Below are 22,701 nucleotides of genomic sequence, written 5' to 3'. Positions count from 1 at the left end.
GCTCTCCCTTAAGAAGGGTGCAGAGAAAGCTCCCATCAGATTTCTCCTCTGGGCATGTCCCATTCACCAGCGGAACTTGCTTTTTAGAAACTTAATGTAAACTCGCAGAGGATCTGGCTGTGCCAAGAGAAAGGGCACAGGGTCCAAGGAAGCTGGGCTAGTTCAGTGCTGCAGGTTGGCCAACACATCATGCTAAACTGCAGTTTAACTGTGGTTTATTGAAAAAGCTATAAATCTTCACTTACAAAACAGAGTTGCTGGGATTACATCAAGGCACATCCAGGCAACCGGCTTAACGTGCTTGTCGGCAGACTGTGTTCTTGCAAACAAGCGTGCCAACATTACTTGCTCCATCCCGACAGCAAAGCTCTCGTCTGCCCTGGCCGCGAAGCCAATTTTCCCTGCTCCCCTTTAATGTGGTGCATGAATTGCTGCATTTCCACTGCGTGTTGTCAACCTTCATAGCAGCCTTGTTTCTACCACTCCTCTCCTCTCCTGTTTTGTTTTGTTTTTTTTGAAAGCCCTATTAAAAATACACTGTCCTTTCCAGTGTTGAAGGACAAAGTTTTTAGCCATAAGTAGAGTTAAGATTAGGGTTGGAGCCCTTCAACATTGGAAAGACACATTTACGGTTCCAAATTACTCAGTGGTTTGGAGACCTGATGTTACTGGCAACTTATGAATGAGGTGCGGGGATGTCCACAGTCGAGACGGTGGCCGTGATGGTGGCCATGTTTGCATTAAGTTTCCAAAAAGCAAGAACTCTGCCTCTTTTTCATGTGCAGGTGCAGATTACGGCAGACCATTATATTGACTTACCGTCACCATGTGAAATTGTTGTGTAAAACTTCATATACTATATACATGCATGAGAAGCCCTCATATGTATAATATTTTTATAGTTTTTCTCCTTTTTCTAATATTTCCCTTTTTCTGTTCTGTTTAGTAAAATGAATAAAGGCAAACACTTTTTTTTTAAGAACAAGGCTTCCCACTCTGCCAGGGGGTCTTGCTGCAGCTTCCCCTCTCCCAGAGTTCTGCCAATCCAGCAGCGCCAACCCAACGGGCCCTGGAGGCTGGTGCCCAGTGCCTGGAGGGAGGGGAGGGGGACACAGGCTGCAGCCATAGGAGCGGGCACATCCTCCTTGTGCCACAGCATCCCCGCCACCTGTAGACTAAATCCACTCTTCAGGCCATTGGGGGCCGAATGCATTTCCCATAGAACAGGGTTCCTCAACCTTGGCAACCTTAAGATGGGTGGACTTCAACCCCCAGCTCCCAAAGCTGGCTGGGGAATTCTGGGAGTTGAAGTCCACCCGTCTTAAGGTTGCCAAGGTTGAGGAACCCTGCCATAGAATCATCAAGCTGGGATGCAGCCAGAAGGAAGCAAGCGAGTTCAGTCTGGAACATTTGGACTACATCTCCCATTTCCCAACCTAACACAGTTTCAGCCAGGAATGCAGGGCTTAATGGACGTTGTAGTCCAACAGGAGTGGAAGACGTCAGTTGGGAAACCCTCCTCTTCTTTGCCTGTGTCCAGCGTGAATGCTCAGCTCTGTGGTGAGTATCGCTGGCCTGCAGGGACCCAATTTTCTGTCCCTTCCCAATTCCTGCCCCTTTTGAGACCACAGCAACTGCTACGCTACTTCCACCAAGACAGAAGCCCTGGAGACGAATGTGTATGCATAGATGTGTGGTATATATTTAGTTTATTAAGAACGTTTTTAAAAAGTGGAGAGATTGTGAAAGCCTGCCTGATGCCGTGAGAGACCACAATGGGCCAGCCCAGCCACCCTCCTATTTGTGCACCTGGAATGGAGAGCCAGAGGGGTGTCTCAAAGGCGTGTGAAAAATGGAAAGTTGGTGGCCACATCAGTGCAATCAAAGCTCTGCCCATCACACATAAAAACCAGGCAGAGCTTCAACTGCACTGTGACCGTTTCACTAGTGTGAACAGGATCAGGGTGACTCGGTTTACCCAGTGTAGATTCATGAATCAAGGGTAGTGGAAGGAAGAAGGAGAACATTTTCTGGCCAGGACTGGTCTTGGCCTTTCCGTGACAAAGAGGCCGCACTCCAACAAATGCGCAGGAGCAGAATAAAAACTAAGCTGGATTTAATTAAAAAGATAAATGTACTTTCAATTAAAAGCTAAGACAATCCTTCTCTAGGTATTAGTACGAAACCGCATTGGTCAGAGAGCAGAATTCCGCGCTGCTTCAGCATTTCTGCAGAACAAACTTGGTCCTGAATCTAAAGTGCGCCACCAGGTTTGGCAAGAAAAATGGGAGATGGAACCGGGGAATGATGTGCAGGTTCCCGTGATCCCAGCAGACCAAGGATGGTCCAGACACAGTGGAGCAAGGAAAGGAAGCTGCTCAGGCCGCATTCTCATTTCCAGTTGTCCAAGGGACCTTCCCATTGGCGCAAGAAGACAAACAGGCATTTTGGCGCAGGGTGCTGCAGGAAAAAGCAGGGAAGGGCTCGCCTCGGGAGAAAGGGGAAGGGCTGTCAAAGATGGGGGCCAGGCAGCATCCCAAGGAAGCTATGCCCTGTTCCAAAGCACCCTTGGCAGCTGACTCTTTGGGCCATGTGCCAGCCTGCGAAAAGTGCAAGCCGTGTGCATTTCCCCGCCCTCTGCCCGGGCAGCTCCTGCCCCCTCCATGGACAGCTCCCCAGCCCAGTGGTTCCAAGGGGCCCCTTTCCTTCAGCTCCACCCTGGCAGCTTTTACAACCGTCCCACGGCAGCCGAAGTGCAAGTCCATCTCCGATGAGCTTCGGTGGAGGTCCTTGAGACGGAGGAGAAAAGAGCCAGGAGAAGATTCACAGGGAAGGTGCTGGGCTTGCCGAGCCTGGAGGAAGGTGGCCGCTGCGGAGGTCCCCGAAGTGGAACCAGATGCTCCCAGGCCCTTAGGAGCCTTTTCCCGTTAGCCAGGACATGTCTCCAGTTCTGCAGGGAAGACCAAACAGGCAGCTGGTCATTGCAGCCTCCCTGAGGCCCAGCAGAAAACAGGCAATTTTTGTGCAGATCAACCAGCCGGCAGCTAAGCCAAAACCTCCATCAGGTTGCTCCATGTTTGCCCCCTGGCATAGCTGAAGGCCCTTCAGGGAATCCGGGAAACCTTTTGGGCAGAAAGGGGGTTACAGGGGAAGCATCAGTTGTGTAGTTGCGTGCCTGGGCATGGCCAAAAGAAGGAATGGGCTTTCGTTATTCATCCACTTTAGATCAATTCCTTCCAGAAATCCAAGGTAGCGTGGCTGCTGTTTTGTCCTTCAATCTCTCCTGTTGAGCTAAAATTGAATAACTGGCCCAAAGCTACAAAAAATTTTCATGGTTAGGGAGAGATACCTGAACAGGCTTTCAAGTTTCTGTGATTGACTCTGCCAATAAAGAGCAAGGAAGGAAGGAAGGAAGGAAGGAAGGAAGGAAGGAAGGAAGGAAGGAAGGAAGGAAGGAAGGAAGGAAGGAAGGAAGGAAGGAAGGAAGGAAGGAAGGAAGGAAGGAAGGAAGGAAGGAAGGAAGGAAGGAAGGAAGGAAGGAAGGAAGGAAGGAAGGAAGGAAGGAAGGAAGGAAGGAAGGAAGGAAGGAAGGGCAAACATTTCTGGAATCCCTGCCATTCTGTTTCCTGACTTGGTCTACCTTGAAGGGCTGCCCTTAATCTGGAAAGCCTCTCAGAGTTTCTCTCTGCCCCCCACTTATACCAAGCAGAATCGAGATGGGGTTACTTTGAGAGTCTTCCTCATGCTCTCCACCTTCCCAGGCCGTTTCCCCTCCTTTGGCGGCTCATCCTCTGCTTCCCCAGGGTCATCTTGATATTCCTTGACAGCTCCTGGCCTTGAGGGCTGTTTGCTATCTCCAGAATCACAGGCACGGGGTGTCCGCAGGGTATGGTTAAAAAAGAGTCAGGATGGTGGCCAGAGGGTGGAATGGAAGCTCCACCTGTTTTTATGTGCATCACACCTCCAATCACACCATTGTGGGTGGCATCTTGACTTTTTCGATCACATCCTGTATACACCCCAGGGCAATACACCATAGATCAGTGTTTCTCAACCTTGGCAACTTTCAGATGGGTGGACTTCAACTCCCAGAATTCCCCAGCCAGCAAAGCTGGCTGGGGAATTCTGGGAGTTGAAGTCCACCCATCTGAAAGTTGCCAAGGTTGAGAAACACTGCCATAGATGATAGAGAGAGATGATAGAGAGAGAGAGAAATGGATGATGGATGGAAGGGTCAGGAGCACAGGGGCAGAAAGCGTCTGCCTGTTGCCCCCAGGTGACCCCTGGAGGAGCCCGAATTCTGCGCAAAACCAGCCTCAAGGCTCTTCTTAATCATCTAACAACCGGGCAGTTGTGCAACTGGTTCTCCCTTTGCACTAATGAGAAAACCCCAAGAGCTTCTCAACCGAGCGCAGCCCCTCAAACGCCGTGAGCAAGGCCACGATACTGACTAAAGCATACGTACTTGCCGTAGCGGACGAAGAGCCTGGAATTGCAGCAGCGAAAGGAGAAAGAGAGAGAAAGGGAGAGTAAGTCGGGGTAACCTTCCTCAGTGCCGGAAAAAAATTGAAATCCTACCCAGCCTAACCCTCTTCTCTCGCTTCTGAAACGGCAGCATCCGTCGCCCTCGCTCTGCCATCCCTCTGGCACGCAACGACCGCTAAGGAATGAGTAAAACGTTTCTTACTATATTCCCCAAATGGAAATATCACCCACTTTCTAAGCCGGGGGAGGCAGCCTGAGTGCCCTGGAGCCACCTATAGTCCCAGCTCCCTTTTGGTATTCCTCCCTCCCCGCCAAACAAACCTGCAATGCCCAAATTCTTTCTCATGCAAATATTTGCCACAGCCGTGGGGGGTGAAGAAGGCAGGAAGCCAGAGGGGACTTTCAGGAAAGGGGGAAACCGGCCAACACTGAAAATCAGGGAACAATGGCCCTGCGGCTCCGCTCGTCAGTCCCTAGAAAGCTGACGATAAAAAGAGGCACCCCAAACGCTGCCTTGCCCCCGTTCTGAGCCAAAAAGAGCAGGATTCTGCGGTCTGTATCCATTCTGCGCATTAGAATTGTTTAGACCTAGATTTAGGACAAGGCATCCCCAGGGGATGTCAAAGAAGTCAAGATGGCAGCCACGACTGTGCAATCAAAGCCCGTTTTACGCAGGGGGCTTGACTGAATGCTTGTGGCCGCCCGCTTGACTTTTTTGATGCTCCCTCCGCCCCCCAAGGACACCTCGGACTCAGAAGCAGAACAAGCGGCCGTTCGAACCTCCGTCATCCCAACTGGGAGGCAAACGCACGGCAGGGAAGTGGGGAGCCCTTTGCCAGACCGAAAGAGAAATACAAGAACCCAGTTTAAGGGGGCAGGAATGATGCGTTTGCGCTTCAGCTGGACAGCGAGAGCCACGGGAAGCTCTCACGTGTGTCTGTCGGCGGCAGTTGCTCCAATGTGTTTGCTACGGGGGGGGGGGCGTCGCTCAGGGTTCATCTGTTGGAGGAAGGCAGCCGCTCTGGCTCACTTACTCCACATCTCGCTTGCGGATCGTCCTGCCGGCGCCCATGACGTCGGCCACCTTGGAGACCAGAGGGTCATAGTTCATGCTTGCCACGGCAAGGACCTCGTCGCTCCTGGAAGAAGAGATCGAGGGCTCAGCGGGGGAAGGCCAGAATGGCCACCCCAGGGCAACGGAGCATCTCCTGCCAGGCGGGAGGGACCAGGCGGACCTCCAGGTGCTTTCTCCAGGCACTTTCCTCTTGGGTGCCAAGGGGGATGCCCGCTGGGCTCACACAACAAACTGAAGCCACCAGCAACGGGATGGAACACACACCCTGACTGGTTACCTTTGCATGGCACACATAATTAGCCCAAAGAGCAATCTAGCAGCAGTGGCATCTGTCGGGAGTGGTCAAAAAAGGCAAGATGGCTTTTTAACCTACCCCACCCCCTGCAGACGGTGCTGTCTAGGAGCTACAGGGATACCCCTTTCTGCACACTGCTGGCTCGTGCGAACATCTGTGGTCTGCCAGGACACCCAGATCCTTCCTGCCAGTGCAACAGCTAAGCCAGGGACTGCCTTCTTGTCGCTGGGCACCTGGTTGCTGCTATTTAAGCGCAGAACCTTTCATGTCCCACCACTGGGTTGGACAGGACCTAATATTCAAGTCTAGCAAGATCCTTTTGGATCCTGACAGCCTGGAACGGTCCTTATTGTGCTTCTTCTAAAATGTTTTTCTAGCGTTTCATGGCCAAGGTCTGAAATAAAAGAAGTTCTATTATTCTTTGAAGCTAAAACTGATCGCACAGATTCAGCCAGCTTCTGTAACATCATCAAGCATTATACAAACGGCTGCGTTTAGTTACCATAGGTGAACAGTAACCACTGTGCCCACAGGTCACGGCGGCTCATAAATTAAAGCTTTTCATGGGCACTTACTTAGTGTAAAAGGCTACAAATTTAAGTTCATCTAGGTCTCCCCGAGTAATCACATCATCAAATCCTTCTCCGTGGCCTAGAAAAGAAAACCAACATGTATATATAGGAAGAACTAAGTTTTTACTTTTTCCTGTATTAATCTGCAATCTTGTTTCTTAAAAAAGCATAAAAATCTGTATTGTGAGAAAACAACGTATACTATGCATGCATAAATGTATTTAGAAGCATTCTGAAATAAATATGCATTTTTAAAATGCATTTCACACGTTTTTTTGGAGCACTGCATTGCAAAACTGAGAAAACAAGGAGAATTATGCTCCAACCTGCAGATGAGCCCGCAAGGCGCAGAATTAGCTCCCTTTGGGCCAAGAATGGAGAAGGACACATTTTAAGGAACCCTAAGCTAGATGCTCACTCCAGCTCTCCAAATCCAGGCTTGGTTCCAGAGCATGGATTGCTTACAGACACAAGGCTTTTGCATTTCTTCCGAGAATCCCTCAGCTTTGCAACGAAGAGATGGGTTAGCACTGGATGTTGCCATTCTGCCTGGGTGGGTTCTTATTTATTTATTTATTTATTTTATTTTATTTATCCAATCTATATGGCCACCCATCTCAATGTGTGGCTCCAGGCGGTGAACAGAATTAAAATAAAATAAAAACAGTCACAAACATTGCAAAAGTTAAAAGACAAAGTTGCTGAGAACATCAAACCCAACCACTAACACAACCAAGAAGCGGGTCCCTGCACACACCCTAACCCTAACCCTAACCCTAACCCTAACCCTGTTAGGTAACCCTTCCCTTACCTGCATAGCGAATGCTCTTGCCAAACATAGCGGTCCACAGGTAAGGGACTGTGCTGATTTCTGTCCCATGAGCCAACATGTTCAGTGCTGCTATGCGCCCTGGAATGTAATGGAGAAGCAATGGGCGTCAGCCAGGAACATGAAGAAGGTTCTTCTAGCGCACACCAAACTCATGTTCATGCATTATTTCAATAGTGTAAGCCCTTCGAGGTTGGCCGGGTCAAGAAACAGGCACTGCAGGATTCTAGCAATGCTCTTTACTCTTGTAGAGTAACAGAACCCTGAAGGTCTGTCCAACTTTCTCCCTGCCCCATAAACCAAACCAAGCTCTTTGGAGTTTCCTTCCTGTGTTTTCCTGTTTCTCAGGACCAAGTAATTTTTTCTGAAAGTCCTCCCTTAACAGTTCACTCATACCTTCCTTATCCCCAAGATCAGCTCTACATTCCTTCACAAACAGGGACAAATGTAAAGTCCTACGCTCAGGTAGAAAAAAAATCAAAGCCGTGAGTCTAGGATGAGGGGCACCCTAGAGGAGAGCAGGACGTGTGAAAAGTCTCTGGGTGTCCGAATGGATCCCCCATTGAACATGAGCCAACAGTGTCACGCAGCTGCAAACGAGACAAATGCAATCCTACACTGCACCAAGAGCAATACAAGATCAGGAGAAGGTGATCAGGGGGCTGTAGGCACCCTCTTGTCTTTCTCTATACCCCTCTCTGCTCTGCTGTTGCTGGAGGTAGATGCACTCCGTGTGTGCGTGTGACGCATCTGACCTGAGCTAGGATGAGTGAAGCAGGCTTTATAACCAGGACAGAAAGGAGGTTTATTTACAGGAAAAATATGATAGAGATGGGCAAAGCTGAGCACCCAGCTAACCACACCCAACCAGGAGGAGAGTCAGAGAGGCTGAGAAGGAAGGCTGAAGAAGGGGACCCCAGAAGAGCCATCCCTCGCAGCAAGAGCAGGCAGGCTGATGGAGATGGTGGGGTGCAGAATCCATTCTCTCCACACCCCACTGCTCCTTGTGGTCAGCAGGCCGTGGAAGGGCAGAAGAATCAGCACCGTCGCATTTGGGCCTCTGCCACCCAGTATATCTTGACTGGCCTAAACTACGGGGACAAACGAAACAGGCTGCAGGGACCTGCACCATTTCCTAAGACTGGAGCCCAGGACTAGGAGCCTTTTCTTCCAAGAAAGAAGGCCGCAAGAATACCCACCCTGCATGTGAGCCATCTGCCAGTGGGGGACATTGGTCTTCTTATGATTTCTCAGCGCCAGGGGAAAGGTGACCACGTCTCCCGCAGCGAAAACTCCCAGAACGTTGGTCTGCATCATCTGGAAGGGAGAGGAAGAGCCCTGTTTGGGGAGGACACCTTGCAAGGGTGGCACATGGACCGGTGGAAGGAAGGAAGGAAGGAAGGGAGGGAAGAGGGAGGGAAATGAAATGAAATGAAATGAAATGAAATGAAATGAAACGGGACAGAGGGAGGGAGGGAGGGAGGGAGGGAGGGAAGAAAGAAAGAAAGAGAGAGAGAGAGAGAGAGAGGAAGGAAGGAAGGAAGGAAGGAAGGAAGGAAGGAAGGAAGGAAGGAAGGAAGGAAGGAAGGAAGGAAGGAAGGAAGGAAGGAAGGGAGGAAATGAAAAGGGAGGGAGGGAGGAGGAAGGAAGGAAGGAAGGAAGGAAGGAAGGAAGGAAGGAAGGAAGGAAGGAAGGAAGGAAGGAAGGAAGGAAGGAAGGAAGGAAGGAAGGAAGGAAGGAAGATGGGCTATCAATAGATTGTTGCCAAAGACAGGCAAAGCAACCAGACAGAGTAATTCTCTTAACTTTTTCAGCAGTTTAGATAAATCTGACCATTTGTCCAACTTCTAAAAAAATGCAGTAATAGTCAAGTGATGACTAGAAACAGTGATGATGAGGAATAGCTGGAAGTTCTTTTAGGTGCCTCTCCCCCACCAGCGTCATTTAATTTTTATACCTGTTGTTTTCTGACTGTTTGTTTTGCTTGAGTTTTTAACAGATGCCCCCTTGACGCCTTCTGGTTTTGCAGCCGTATAAGTAAAACAAACGACTAAGTAAATGGAATGGTTCTGAAGAAAGAGAGCAAAACTTCCTTGTCCTCCTGCAAACACGGAGAGTGGAAAGGGTAACCCAGCCCTGCTCCTCCTCTTGGGAGCTCCACATTTGTACGAAGAAGCTCTCACTGCAGAGGCTGAATCTGCTAATATTCACGTGCTGTGACTAAACTGATCTGACATCTCCCATACATCATTGGGTGATTAAGCCTTAGAGGTCCATTTTTCTGCTAACAAGAAGATTTACGTGACATCCTTAAAGATGAAGCAAATCCCGTGCGCAAAAGCAGAAGAAGGCAAAGCGTCTGATACCTTGAAAACAGCAGAAGAAAAGCGGAAAGCAAAAATAACAGAGCAGAGGAAAAGGTGCCCAGCTGAACACAGAGAAAAACAAGAGGAGAAAAGGAGTTACATCTACATAAGCAATGCGGAGAAATGGAGGGTGGCAGTCAAAGGGGAAGAGCAGGAATTTCATTTAAGAAAAGTATAAGGGAAACTTTTATGCAAAGAAGAACAGAATAAAAAGTAAGGCAAAGATATACTGGAAAGGCATGAAGAACAGATGGGGGACCATACAGGTGAACTGTAAAAAAGAGCCCCAAATCTCTGATCAGTATGAAGATTTTATCCCTAGAGCCAGACATTCTAGAAATAAAGAAGTAAAATGGGCCCTAGAAAATATTGCTCACAACCGAACTGCAAGAGTTGAAGGCCTGTTTAAAATCATACAAGACAATGCAGCTAAAGGCTATTTCTAAGCAGATACGGACAACACGGCAGCGGCCCAGGGATTTATATTTCAATATCTGTCCTGTGATTGACCCACATTTCTTAATTAACACCCAGAAGAGAGGCTGCCTAGACAAGCTGGCTCCTCCTGTTTACTCTTGCGAGCTGCAAGATAACAAACTCTGAGCTCTAACCCCAATCAGATAATTATTTCCCTCTTTTGCCTTAGTAGGCAGCTAATACTGTTAGACACTTAATCCTCATTAATACGTAACCCTCCTTTGCTGATGCCTAAACTAAGCAACTCCAGGGATGAGGGCTGGAGGAGAGAGAGAGGCTGAAGGGCTATAAAAGGCGCCCTCCCCACAACCCAGACTCACTCCGGTGTATCAAGGGGGTGAATCTCCGATGCTGTGAGTGTAGGGACCATTTTAATAAACCTTTTTTAAATTAAGCATCCTGGGCTTGCTCTAGCTGGCAACAAGACCCAAAAGGGCAGGGCGCAAAGATGCTGAAAGTATCAGTTTCACTCACCTAACATGCTAGTGAGGTTGTCCGATTCAGACTTCAAGGACACACAGAATGACCAGGCCCAGGTGGGTAAGCTGGGTTCAGGAGAGGCAGAAGTCCCTAAGATCACACTGCTAACCCCCGATGAATTCCTCCAGAATGTCTTTGCTTTATTGATTATACAAAGCCTTTCCCTGTGCAGAACAGAAACTCTGGGTAGCTGTTTAAACAACCTGAGTCTGTCCCCTGCCTACTGAAGAATTTGTGTGATGACAACAAGCAATAGTTAGAACAGAATATGGAGCAACTAAGCGGTTAGGATGGGAAAGAGCGTGCCAAGATTGTATCGTGTCCCCTTATTTATTTAACTTACATACAGAATGAGAAACATTGAACTCGAAGAAATAAAAACTGGAATTAAAATAGCTTGAAGAAGCACCCACACACTCAGATATACTGAGGATAGTGGGGAATGAGGAAGAAAGACCTGAAGGTGCAAGAGAAGCCAAAAGCCCGTCTGCTACTCAGCGTCAAAAAAATTAAGCTCCAACATTTACAGGGGTAATGAAATGAATTCACGGGGGTAATGAAGTCATGAAATAAAAGGATGTCTGCCACTTGGGAGAAAGACTGACAGATCTGTTACAGTGCAGAGACATCACATTGGACCACTGAGATCCGTGTTGCCAAGCCATGGTTCTCCAGCTTAACATGGCTGTGAAAGTCGGCCCACCGAGAAGGCTGAATGAAGTAAACTCGACGCTTCTGAATTGTGGTGCTGGAGAACACTTTTGAGAAGACCTTAGAGCCCAAGAAGGAGAAATAATTCCAGAGCAGATGAAGTTTTTATTTCTTTTTATTTATATTTCAAATTTCTCACCGCCCATCTCCCTACAGCCAGGCTGCCCACAGGAAGCACCATGAATGAAACCACAGCTTTGGAGACACAACGCAGAGACAAAAGTCAGACCTTGACACTTGGAAAAGTCAAAAGCAGTCGAGAAAGAGGCGGATGGAAGAGGAGGGGGCTAGACGCTGTCATTGATCACACAAGGGGGGTGCATAGAAGCGCTGAAAGAAGCAGCAACTGACAGGCAATCCCGGTGAAACGGAGTCTCCTGGTTCACAAAGCACATAAGCAACGAAGGGGAGCAAAGAAGAAGCCCGCTCAGGACTCCCACAGCCTCTGAGATCAGCTTGGTCAAGTCACGTAGCACCCAGGCCAAGATACCAAAACACACCTAGAAAAGCGCTGAAGCAGCTACGAACCCAGGATGGGGTGCAGCACAGCCTTCTGGTGATGTTAGCTTATGCACAGGACACCGGGCAAGAGGTGAATATTCACACAACAGGATTATTTGACCAGTTGTGGGAGGCTGAGTTAGAGAGTGAGTAATGGGAAGCCAGGTGGAACCCAGTGGGTGAAAATTACAATGCGGTTCCAGGTTAGATATCAGGAAGAACTTCCTGGCTATTCAAGCATTGTCGTGGAACAGGCTGCCATATGACGTGGTGTATTCTCCTTCCATGGAGTCTTCAAGCAGAGGCTGGTAGTTATCTGTCAGAGATGCTCTGATGCAGGGCTCCTCAACCTTGGCAACTTTAAGACAGGTGGACTTCAACTCCCAGAATTCCCCAGCCAGCAAGGCTGGCTGGGGAATTCTGGGAGTTGAAGTCCACCTGTCTTAAAGTTGCCACGGTTGAGGAACCCTGCTCTAGTGGATCTCAAAACAAGGATCATGTGAAAAGGTTGGGGCTTCAATCGCATACTTGCAGCCCCAGCAACTACCCTGTTGCTCCAAGAATTCTAGAGCTAGGCCATCCTTTCAGCCCACCCAGCTGAGTGAGGCTGTGGTCTTCTCTCAGCACCCTCATCCCCTCACTTCTATCCAAATAATTTCAAATGGGAAGAACAGAGATCCACATAGAACCAAACCACTTCAAGATTTAACTTGGGAAAAAATCAGGTTCTAGATTTCACTTGAAGATTTGAGATGGATGGATGGATGGATGGATGGATGGATGGATGGATGGATGGAGAGGGTTAGGGTTGCGGTTGGGGTTGGGGTTAGGGTGAGCCTAACCCTAACCCTAACCCTAACCCTAACCCTAACCCTAACCCTAACCCTAACCCTAACCCTAACCCTAACCCTAACCCTAACCCTAACCCTAACCCTAACCCTAACCCTAACCCTAACCCTAACCCTAAGCCATCTTGTCTCAATCACTTCCAAATGTCCGGTTCTTGACTGGCCACCCAACCCCTTGGCTCTTCCCCATGTTTTGCTGGTTCTACCTTGTTCACCACAATGTAACCTTTAGAGTCGAGATGGACGCCGCTCTGCTTCAAGAATCCGGTAGCTGGAGTGGCTCCTGCACCGAAAAGAAGAGTGCCACTGTCAGTGGGAGGGGCTCTTGACCCCCAGCCCCAGCCTCCCTTATTTGAACAATGGAAAGGACCAATAACCAAGTGCAAATTACCCGTGGCAACTCTATCCACATTATAAACCATATAAGAATAGACTGTCCATATAAACTTGAGACAATACAAGTTTAAGTCCCAGTGACCAATTGGTGCTCTGTTGTAAGTTTTTTTCCTCTTCCCTCCTCCTCTCTTTTTCCTTTCATGTGTCAATTTTTAACTTGTAACTGTCTTTTGGTGGTGGTTGGAATGGAGGGTGTCCTGGCTTTTTGGTGGAAAAGGGAATTAAACATGCTTTAAATAAATAAAATAAGGCTCATCGATCTGCCCCACAATGCTCCTGGGCACTGCTGCCAAAGACAAGCACTCTACGGGCTCCTCCATCACACCACCGTTTCCTTCTCGCAATTTCTCATGGCTTCAGTAGACCCCAGTTTCTATCACATCAGATAATTATCCAGCACAAGGATGTCTCTGTCATAGCTAAAGGCCTTTTTTAAAAAATTAAATACCTCACTTTTTCTCTTTTCCACAAATACAAACATTTCAGACAAAAAGCAGGGGATTCCATCGAGCCTGGAGCCTTCACCACCAGACCAAATGGGCTCTCTTTCCTGGCATTACGACGGTGGTTTGTCTTTCTTCATCTTCGGCCTCCCAGTCTAGTCTACTGCCCTAGTAGTCTCCCATCCAAGTATTGACCAGGTCTGACCCACATAGCTTTTGTGGCCCAGCCAATGTCAGCTACAGTCTCTCTTCTGACTCTTTCTCACTGAGTCCTGTGACTTATTTCATGGACAAATTTCTTGGCGATTATACCAAAGTATTTTGCCACGGCCTCCTTTCCAGTTTAGTCCATAGCCCTAGAATTTCCAAGTGGTCCCCCATCCAAGTACCCACCAAGTGGCTTTTTTTCAAACTCGGCAAGTCAGCTACGTACTGCCCCCTGGTGGACAAAGAGAGCTGCATGGTAAAAAGAGGGGCTGTCATTCCAGAAAGCTCAAAGAAGGGTCCTCAAAGCAGGAGCACTCAAGGACATCCACAGGAGGGTTATCAAAAAAGTCAAGTTGGTGGCCATGACCAACGGGTCAAAGCCTGGGACACACGTAAAAAGTGAGAGGGGCTTCGATTGTGCAACCATGGCGCCATCTTGACCTCCTCGATTCCGCTCAGAGGATGCCCCAATAGCCCCCCAGCCACTCACCTATGCCGATGACGCAGACGTCTGCCCGGAGAACCTTTCCGCTTTTCAGCACCACCTCCTTTAGCTTTGGGGAAATGCAAAATGCAACAAAATAAAGAACAATAACATTTCACTTTTGGTTTCTTTGACCCACTCCTGCTTGCCTGTGAAGCCAGAAAAGAAGGCGCTGGATGGGAAGGCTCTCCGCCCCGCCCTGGGGTTGATGGGTGTGGCTGGGCCGTTTGCAACAGAAGGATCCTGGCCCCCTCCTGAGCTCTGGGTGGTGAAAAAGGTCTGCGAGGAGGTCAGGCAGCCTCCCCAGAGCGGCTGTGCCTCCCCTCCTCTCCGGCCCGGGTTCAAGGAAGTTGCCAGGTGTCTTGTGAAGGGAGCCCCGCGGGCAGTGCCTCCACAGCTGTGGCCTTCCTCACTCTGTGCATGTGCAGAATCCTACGCTGTCCAGATGAGTCCAGTGGAGGGCTAGAGGGCTTCTGGATTTGGCTGCAAGGGCTGTGGCTGATGGGAGTGGCAGTCAAATCACATTTGGACAGGGTGAGGTTGGGGATGTGCTGGAACAGAGTAGCCCACCAGCTGGCAAAGCTGAGGAAGGGCTCTGTTCTCTCCTTGACCCTGACTTTCTTCACACCTTCTTTTCTCCCCCCGAACCCAAAAAGACCAGGAGGCTGCAGGGATGAACCAAGCACCCCTTCTAGAGAACTGGCTCCCCCACCTGGACAGCTGCAGGTTTCCCGTCTTTGCAAAAACACAAAAAAAGAGCTTTTTCACTCAGCTGCTTGTTCAAAAGCTTGCAAAGAACCGGCTCCCCCCTCGGCCTGCCCCCTCCAACCGTGAGGCTCCGTGGAGGGGCTCGCGGGCCCCAAAGCCTCAGCCAAACTCTACCTTGCCCTCCTGTTCCCGCAGCTCTGACACTTCGGTCTGCATGTAGAATTTCACTCGGTTGTTTTCAAACATCTGTCCGAGAGGAAAGGAAGGGGAGAGAAGGCTGAGCTCTGGAAGAACGCTCCCAGCTGGCCCGCAAAATAAGGCCTGGCCCTCCCCGAATCGCCCCCCACCCCACCCCGGCCACTGCCTTGCCTTCATGAGGGCGCGTCCAACCTTCTCCCCAAAGGACTTCTTGAAGGGCACTTCTTCCAGCTCCACCACAGAGACCGAGTGAGCCTTCTCCGAAAGGTAAGCAGCCACCTCCATCCCTGGAAAACACCGGGGGGGACAGGGCCGTTACGGGGCCGTGGTGCAAAAGATCCCTGGAAAACCGGAAAGCTGAGCCGGGGCTCGGGGCGGGGAGCCTGGGGGCTGGTGCAGCGCGAAGTGGAAGATCCCTCTGCTGGAGCAGGGCTACCCCGGCCGGGCCAGGGGCGGGCGCGAAAAGAGGAAAAGACAACAGGCGCAGAGGGGTACCTAATTCTCAAGGGATACTTAGCCTGGGTTCACACATTGCACTAAACCATGTTTTCCTTAATCATGGCTCATACAATCAACTGCAAGCAGCAGAACGGGCTCTGCACGCTAAGCCGTAAACCACGATGGTCGGTTCCCACGGCACGCTAAACTCAGGCTAAACAAACCGCGTTATAACACCGCTCAGCATCTGAGGCGGGCCACGCAGCCTTGGCTCACCGAGGAAAGAGGCGCCCACCACCACCGCATTTTTGCCGGCGGCCACTTTGACCACCCGGTTGGCGTCCTCCACAGTCCGGATGGTAAAAACGTTCTCCACTTCTTTGCCTTTGCAGCTGAGCGTTTTGGGTCTGGAAAGACAGATTGGGGGAAGGCAAGGTCAGGCAGAGGAACTCTCTGAAAGTCAAACATCTGCCGGGGAGAGAGCCTCCTTATTCCCGGGCCCACCTCAGACAAACCTGAACCAAAGATGGATCAGGAAAAGGCCAGGAGCCGGGCTACCCAATCTGAGTAAAAGCCAGCTTTTATCACATTGGCCAGGCGGAAAAGGGGCTCCGAGACGCCTCCTGATTTTCTGCCACCATGCGCTAACACGCTCTCCTCCTACAATGTCTAAAATAGATTGGGATTAACCGCGGTTCTTAACATTAATCTGTTGTGTGAACCCCCCAGTCGGTTAATTCAATAAGAAGATTAAGCGGAGTCTCTGAGCTTTGCCTGCAGACGTTTCACTGCCCAACTAGGGAACATCGTCAGTGCGAGGGAGGGTGGGGTGTGCAGACCGCCAAGCTCAGAGACACCGAGGAGTCCACAGAGGGTCTCTGAGCTACAGAGATCCCCTCCCGTTGGAAGCTGAAGTGGGCTGTGTGAACAGCCAGTAGGGCTTACTTTCCTGCAGGGCTGAGGAGCATTTGGGCAACTAGAAATCGTATTCTCTCCCAGGTTAATGTTCACGGTCCCTAATTCATCCTGAATTAGGCCTCGTGTGATTTGGGAGGGGGACTTTGGTTGAAGGGGAGATAGCTTCTCAGATCTTTTGAGGGATGGCCACACATGACTGGGCTAGGCTACTTCCACTGGGAAACTGAAGAACACCCTGGAAGGCGATGTCAACCCACTTCATACCCTTGCCAAGAGAACAACATCGACGTGCCCATCACAGTCAGCCAGAGGGGAATTTAACTTGAGGAATCCTTTATCTTGACCTCTTTTAACCCAATCCAAAGGTGTAAATGCACCTTAATTGTTTCCCCTCCAGAAATAAGTAAAAAAAATTCAAAAAAATTTGCTGCCCAATGTCGGGAATATAGTTCTAGGAGGCTCTGGAGGCCACAGACCAGGGGCCAGAGGCCGGGGCTCCCTGCAAGCCTTTAGAAAGGCGGTTAAGACCTGGCTCTCAAGGTCTGGGTGAGCTATAACCGGAAAATTTCAGTTCTGATTGCCATTTTATTGTCTGAGTGAGTTAATGAGATATGTTGTATTGGTTAATTGCCGGGGGGGGGGTCTTCGCTTTTCCCTTTTATACACTGCCCGGAATCGCATGGTCCGAACTGGGTAGCCTTATAAATGGTTTAAGAATAAATAAATAAATTATGCTGCCAATTAGTGAAGGAAGCCAACTTAAAATATAATCAGGTTGTTGATTAGATATCGAGCTCTAGTGCATATTCGTGCAAAATACTAACTACCACACTTCAAAAATCACTCAATTTCTGTTTTGCACCAGTTGCCAGCATGGGTGCCTGCAATGGGGGAGGGAGGCATTTGGGTGATGCCATCATGTGAATGCTGCAAATTATGTATTTGCATCAGGTGTCAGGATGCAAATCTGCAATGGCGTGATGACATCATCACACACGTCATCCTCTGCATGTCCCCCCGTTTGCTGCAGATACTGCCAAATGCCCGCTGCAAACGCAAAATTGCCGGATCTAAAAGCCAAACCATTACTGTGCCTCCTAAGAATATTTCACCACCGCCGTTTCAAGGCAAAGTAATTAAATACACGGGAAATGATCTGCTTAGGTATACATAGTGGCATTTAAAATTAAATTCCAATTAAATTAATCTGACTCTGAGTTAAATTTCATCAAATTTTGTTTTCACAGCATCCTAGAGCTGGAAGGGGACACAGATCCATATTAAAGCAATCCCGAGAGACAGGTGTTCAGCCTCCTCTGGAGCCCACCTCCGCTCTGGGTCAGCGGTTGAACTTCTCTTCCCTTCAGAGGATTTTCCTAACATTCAGTCAGAATCTGCCCTCCAGAAGCTTAAAAGCCTCTGCCTTATCTCATGTCTCTCTCCTGGCCCCGCCCACTTCTGTGCCTCGGCTCCACCCACTTGTTGGAATGAGCCCAGGTGTGGCCGTTGGCCCAAAAATGTAGTTCAGCCTTGGCACCCAGCGGTAACTGAAACATATTAAGCTGAACTGTGGATTATAGAAGCACCAAGTGGGTCTACCTATGGGGAAGTCACAAGACAGCCGTGCATTCTGGCCCGATTCCTGATGGCTCAAAGGAGGGACAGGACCCCGCTGACCCGTAGCCACCCAGGCTCTTTCAGCAACTCCCTTCCAACCACAACAGCATTCAATGCCATTTCTGCCAAGCTCTCCACGCTCCACAGGGCACAGAGCAGCCAACCGCTCCATAGGAAGAACAAAGGACGCCAACCTCACATCTGGAAGACCCCTTTCACCTCCCCAGGCCCTTCGGTCTCCGATCCCCTTGGCGATGGAGATCCAGAAACACCGACTCTCTGCACCTCTCAACCGGCGACTGCAGGAGGAGCCCGCAGAGTTGAGATAGGAAGCGAAGGTCTCCTTTCTGTGACTTTGCCCCATTTTCCCTTCCTGCTTCGGTTCTTCCCCCAGGAGGAATCAAGTCCTTCCTTCTTCTTTCCCCATCCCTCCCCAGAGCAGAAAGTTCAGGGGTGCAGGCTTTCCGTCTGTCACTTCCTGCAGGGGCCTGATTTCTCCTGCTGGACCCTGAGCACCTCTCTCCAGAGACAGTACTCTTCGTGGGCTTGCTCTGACTTGCATGTTGGGTTCTGCTAAATGCAGACCCTGGAAGAGGAGCTGGAGGAGTCCAGCCAGGGTTATCTTGACCTTCTCCACTAGATCCTCAAAGTGCCGTTCATGGACCACTTTTATCAAGAACAACTCCCATGGTATTCATTTTATGAATTCTAGAAGAGAGAGATCATCCTCATGTATGAAGTGAAACCATGTCTCCTGCCTCATCGAAGCGTGGAGTCTCTTCCGGTCCTTCTCTAGAGCAGCAACAGGCCGCGTGAGAGGAAACACGGCCCCGAGGCAGCCTCCCTCCCATCCATCCATCCATCCATCCATCCATCCATCCATCCATCCAAAGGTTGGTATCACCACTGGGGAGGATGAGGCTGGATTTTTTTCAGTACTTCTTCTGGGCGAGTGGGGCTAAGGACCAACTCCTGGCTGTCTTTCAGGGGAAATGGGATTGAAAGATGGAGGTGGCAGCTGTTTGCCTTTCAGAAAGTTTTTGCATCCTCCCCAAACAGGCCAACATTGGCTTGAAAAACTACCATTTTGATGGGGGAAGAATAATCTCATTTCCATCTGTAATTGGGGAGGAGGGGAGGTAAAAGACAGTGTCACTAAAATTCAGCCTTTTTATCACAAAATTTCAGCAGAACAATCTTGGTTGGTGGGGGATGGTGGGTTGACCCCCCTGCTCTAAAGCAACGATGCCTCTCCCCTCTCCTCTCACACCTCTCCTCTCACAGGACTCACTTTGGTGCATCTGAGGAAGAAGATTATGTGTCATGAAATCTTACGCTTCAGTCAACTGATTCATCTTTAAGACACCACAGCATTTTTTGTCATTCGGGGTGCAAAAAGTGACCCCCGCCTGACAAACAAGACATCCACACTAGGTGCAAAACCTTCTGCTGCCACTTACGTGTTTCCTGTTGCAAGAAGCAGCTTGTTGTACTCCATCTTAAACCCATCCTTGAAAATGGCCGTCTTGTTCTTGACATCTACTGCCACCACCTGAAACAGTATTGATGGGTCATTAACAGTAATTTCTTAGCTGTTCTTCTTCTTTACTATCAGAGCAATCCACAAACAAACACACACACATTAAATCCACACTGTGGACAGTGTTCAGGGAGCCAACTCCACCCATCCTGCACCATTTTAGTCCCCCCCATGGAGATGAAACCAGCTACGTGATGGAATGCTTCCACAGGTTCTGGTTTGGTAGAGCACCTCTCAAAGGCTGGGTTAAACCAAACCCTCTCTGGTTAATGGCTGGCTAATGAAGTCCCTTTTCGAGTCCGCATGGCACACTGACTCTGCCTTCCCACGTCATGCAGCAGGGCCAAGGCATTCTTTGAAATTCCCTCCTCCCACAGAGACAGACCCTCACCTGCATTTCGGTCAGGACCTCAATGTCGTTCATGCGGAAGAATTCTTTAGGACGCAGAGCGATCTGGTCAGCGTGGGAATCCATTGACTAGAAAGCAGAAGCCAGTTTTGTTCTTGGAGTTTATACTCCTTGCAAGCCTTCCAGGTGTGTGTTAGGCTGGCCAGGAGTTCTGGGAGTTGTAGTCCCACATCCGCCTAGAGGGTTTCACTAAGGAAGTGTAATGATGTGTGGGAATGACCTTGGGAGACAGGAGGAACAGCCACAGACTAGTCAACGGTCAGATAAGAGGCTGCTGAGCCCGCAGAAGGAATGTGAGTGTGGCAAATGTCTCAGAAGGGGCCCTCCCTAGTATCTTGGATGTAACAGTGAGGGGGGAGAGATGTACTTTCAGACTTGCAAGATTGATGTCAGCCTTGCAAGGTAGTCTAGACAAGAAGCACAACCAGAAGTGCTAGCTCTAACTTTATTGTAAGGTTACATTAACAGAATCTTACAAGTGTGAAAGTGCATCTCTCCCCCCTCACCTTTATAGTGTAAGAAATTAGGGAGGGTCCCTTCTGAGACTTTGCTACACCCCCATTCCTTTTGCAGGTTCTGCGGTCTCTTATCTGACTGTTGCCTAGTCTGTGACTCTTCCTCCTGTCTCCCAAGGTCATTCCCACAGACGATTACAGGAAGACTGCTTGAAGGCCACCTGGGTGGCTTCCAAGAGAGCCTTGCAGAGGGACAGACCAGTGTCTGAGCTCAGCTCTGGAAGGAGCACCATTTGGGCTGCTTGACCTGAGCCAGGAGCACTAGAGATGGGGGTAGCTTCCATGTTAACTTGGGTCATTTTTAGAAGAATGAGCAGAGGTTTAGCAGAGGACCCCAACTCTGCCCTTAAATCCATGATTAACAGGTTACATGGACATCCATGAACTGCATGAAAAGGAATTCTGTTTCGTTTAAAAGGAGCACCATGGGGGGTCAACTCTCAGCGGTTGCCAAAGGCTGGTGGATACAGCAGCTACACGTTGCTCTCAGGAAAGCCTGGGAGAAATTCATGGTATAGTACTGACCTTGCTCAGCTTGGGCCTGTCATAGGGCAAATGTCGATCAATTGTGCACATCACAATCCTGTCCGAGAAGCCCTCTTGGCGCAGCGTCTCTGCACACACCAGCCCAGCAGGACCTGCCAGAGGACAAGACTGTCTGAGGAAGCACCCTTCCTTTTCGGGCTGGGAATTCCCTATTAAGTCATCTCCACCCTCCGCCCAGAACAAATCATTAGGCTCCCAGGAAATGGGAAAGGCACAACTCCAGCTGGAATTGGGCTGGGCAACTATTCAGTCTGGAGATTTAATCCAAAAGCAGTTCAGCGGAATCCCCGACTGAATGGATTTTTCAGAATAAATTAGAAAGTCTGTCTGCATCACTGAATCGGTGCCTCTGCGATTGGATGCTCGCCACCAGAGCATCCAATCGCAGAGGCACCGATTCTTCCACAATTGTCTGAAAATCTGGGTAAAACCGGATTCGGTTTGGGCATCTGAAGGGATGGAGGGAACATCTCTGCTCCCTGAGCCATGCAGAGGAGCCCCCAGGGGACACCCTTCCTACCCCCCGGCCGAGAGCTCCACCCTTGGGCGCCTCCTGTCCCTCAGGCATACCTGCCCCAATGATGAGCACATTGGTGCTGCTGATGCTGTAGTTGCTCAGCGAGATGCATTTCGCCATCACCTTAGTCCGCTTCTGAGCCTGAAGGGCCTGGGGGCCGAGAAGAGGCTACCGTCAGTCCCAAACTGAAACGTGCAACAGCCTGATCCCCACTCCTCCAGCCAGGGTGCCGTCCAGAGAGGTGGACTTCAACACCCAGAATTCTCATGCTAGTGGGGGGAATCTGGGAGCTGAAGTCCACCTCTCTTGGGATTCTGGGAGTTGAAGGCCCCCAGGCTGGGAAAGGCTGCTACGCACACGCATGTATTTATCTATCTGATTTATACAGCCACCCATCTTCTTTTTATGTGACTCTAGGTGGCTTACAATAAAATAAATAAAAGACATAAAATACACAACAGAAAAAGTAGAAAATAAAAATAAAACACATATCAGCCGGGCATTATCTAACCAGTCATCCACACAGCCAGGAGACGGGCTCTGAGTTTTCAAGGCCTTACAAAAGGCCAACAGGGACGGGGCCAATCTCATCTCAGAGGGGAAGATGTTCCAAAGGGTGGGTGCCACGACGGAAAAGGCTCTCCTTCTGGGCCCCCCCAGCCAGCACTCTCCAGCCAACAGTACCCAGACCGTGCCCTTCCTGCCAGTTCAGGCAGGACAGGTAGAAACAGCACGCAGATTAATCAGTGCAGCACCCTAAACAATGCGGGGTCCCTGGCAAAGATACCTCTAGGGGCCCTTAGGAGGTCAGAAGGCTTGGGGGATATCAGGATGCCATCACAGCTGCTTCTGTGGAGGGACCCAGGCAGGAAGCAGGTGGGTGAGAAAAAGGAAAGCAGCTGGGAGCAGGCTGTGGCGGGGAGACGGAGGGGCCGAGGAGGGCGGCGCAAAAAAGCAGAAAGTGCAGGGATGCGCGTGGAAAGGAGGCCACGAGCAGGAGAGAAGAGGGAGCGCTTGGCAAGAGACTCGGAGAGGGGGCGAATGCGGAAGGGGAAGAGGGGGCATGGCTTTTCTTCCGCCTCTTTAAGGACAAACCACCAACCCCAGGCACCTTTGCTCCTTTTAG

At 49.9% G+C, this 22,701-nt stretch overlaps 1 protein-coding gene across 4 annotated transcripts in view; it reads right to left on the bottom strand.

The window, feature by feature from the left end:
* Positions 1-2,244: 2,244 nt before the first annotated feature.
* AIFM3 (AIF family member 3) overlaps positions 2,245-22,701 on the bottom strand; it is a 49,664-nt gene continuing 29,207 nt past the window's right edge. For 2 of the 4 annotated variants that reach the window (XM_088143834.1, XM_088143833.1), the window contains exons 8-22: positions 21,629-21,725; positions 21,038-21,150; positions 19,980-20,066; positions 19,509-19,600; positions 15,790-15,920; positions 15,247-15,362; positions 15,052-15,123; positions 14,176-14,239; positions 12,846-12,922; positions 8,456-8,573; positions 7,239-7,337; positions 6,431-6,506; positions 5,520-5,624; positions 4,466-4,486; positions 2,245-2,950 (exon numbers count right to left, since the gene is read on the bottom strand). In XM_088143834.1, the coding sequence (XP_087999960.1) occupies positions 2,911-2,950; positions 4,466-4,486; positions 5,520-5,624; positions 6,431-6,506; positions 7,239-7,337; positions 8,456-8,573; positions 12,846-12,922; positions 14,176-14,239; positions 15,052-15,123; positions 15,247-15,362; positions 15,790-15,920; positions 19,509-19,600; positions 19,980-20,066; positions 21,038-21,150; positions 21,629-21,725 (1,308 nt within the window). In that variant the 3' untranslated portion in view covers positions 2,245-2,910. The remainder of the gene's footprint in view (positions 2,951-4,465; positions 4,487-5,519; positions 5,625-6,430; positions 6,507-7,238; positions 7,338-8,455; positions 8,574-12,845; positions 12,923-14,175; positions 14,240-15,051; positions 15,124-15,246; positions 15,363-15,789; positions 15,921-19,508; positions 19,601-19,979; positions 20,067-21,037; positions 21,151-21,628; positions 21,726-22,701) is intronic. The other 2 variants (XM_088143835.1, XM_088143836.1) reach the window with 2 other exon arrangements.

This window comes from Python bivittatus, unplaced genomic scaffold, assembly GCF_059951505.1.
Source record: "Python bivittatus isolate LINGU-HERP-01145 unplaced genomic scaffold, Pbiv_v1 ctg000390_np1212, whole genome shotgun sequence".
Classification (NCBI taxonomy): domain Eukaryota; kingdom Metazoa; phylum Chordata; class Lepidosauria; order Squamata; family Pythonidae; genus Python; species Python bivittatus.
Note: the sequence above shows the minus strand (reverse complement) of the source record. Positions and strands in the feature narration are given on the sequence as shown.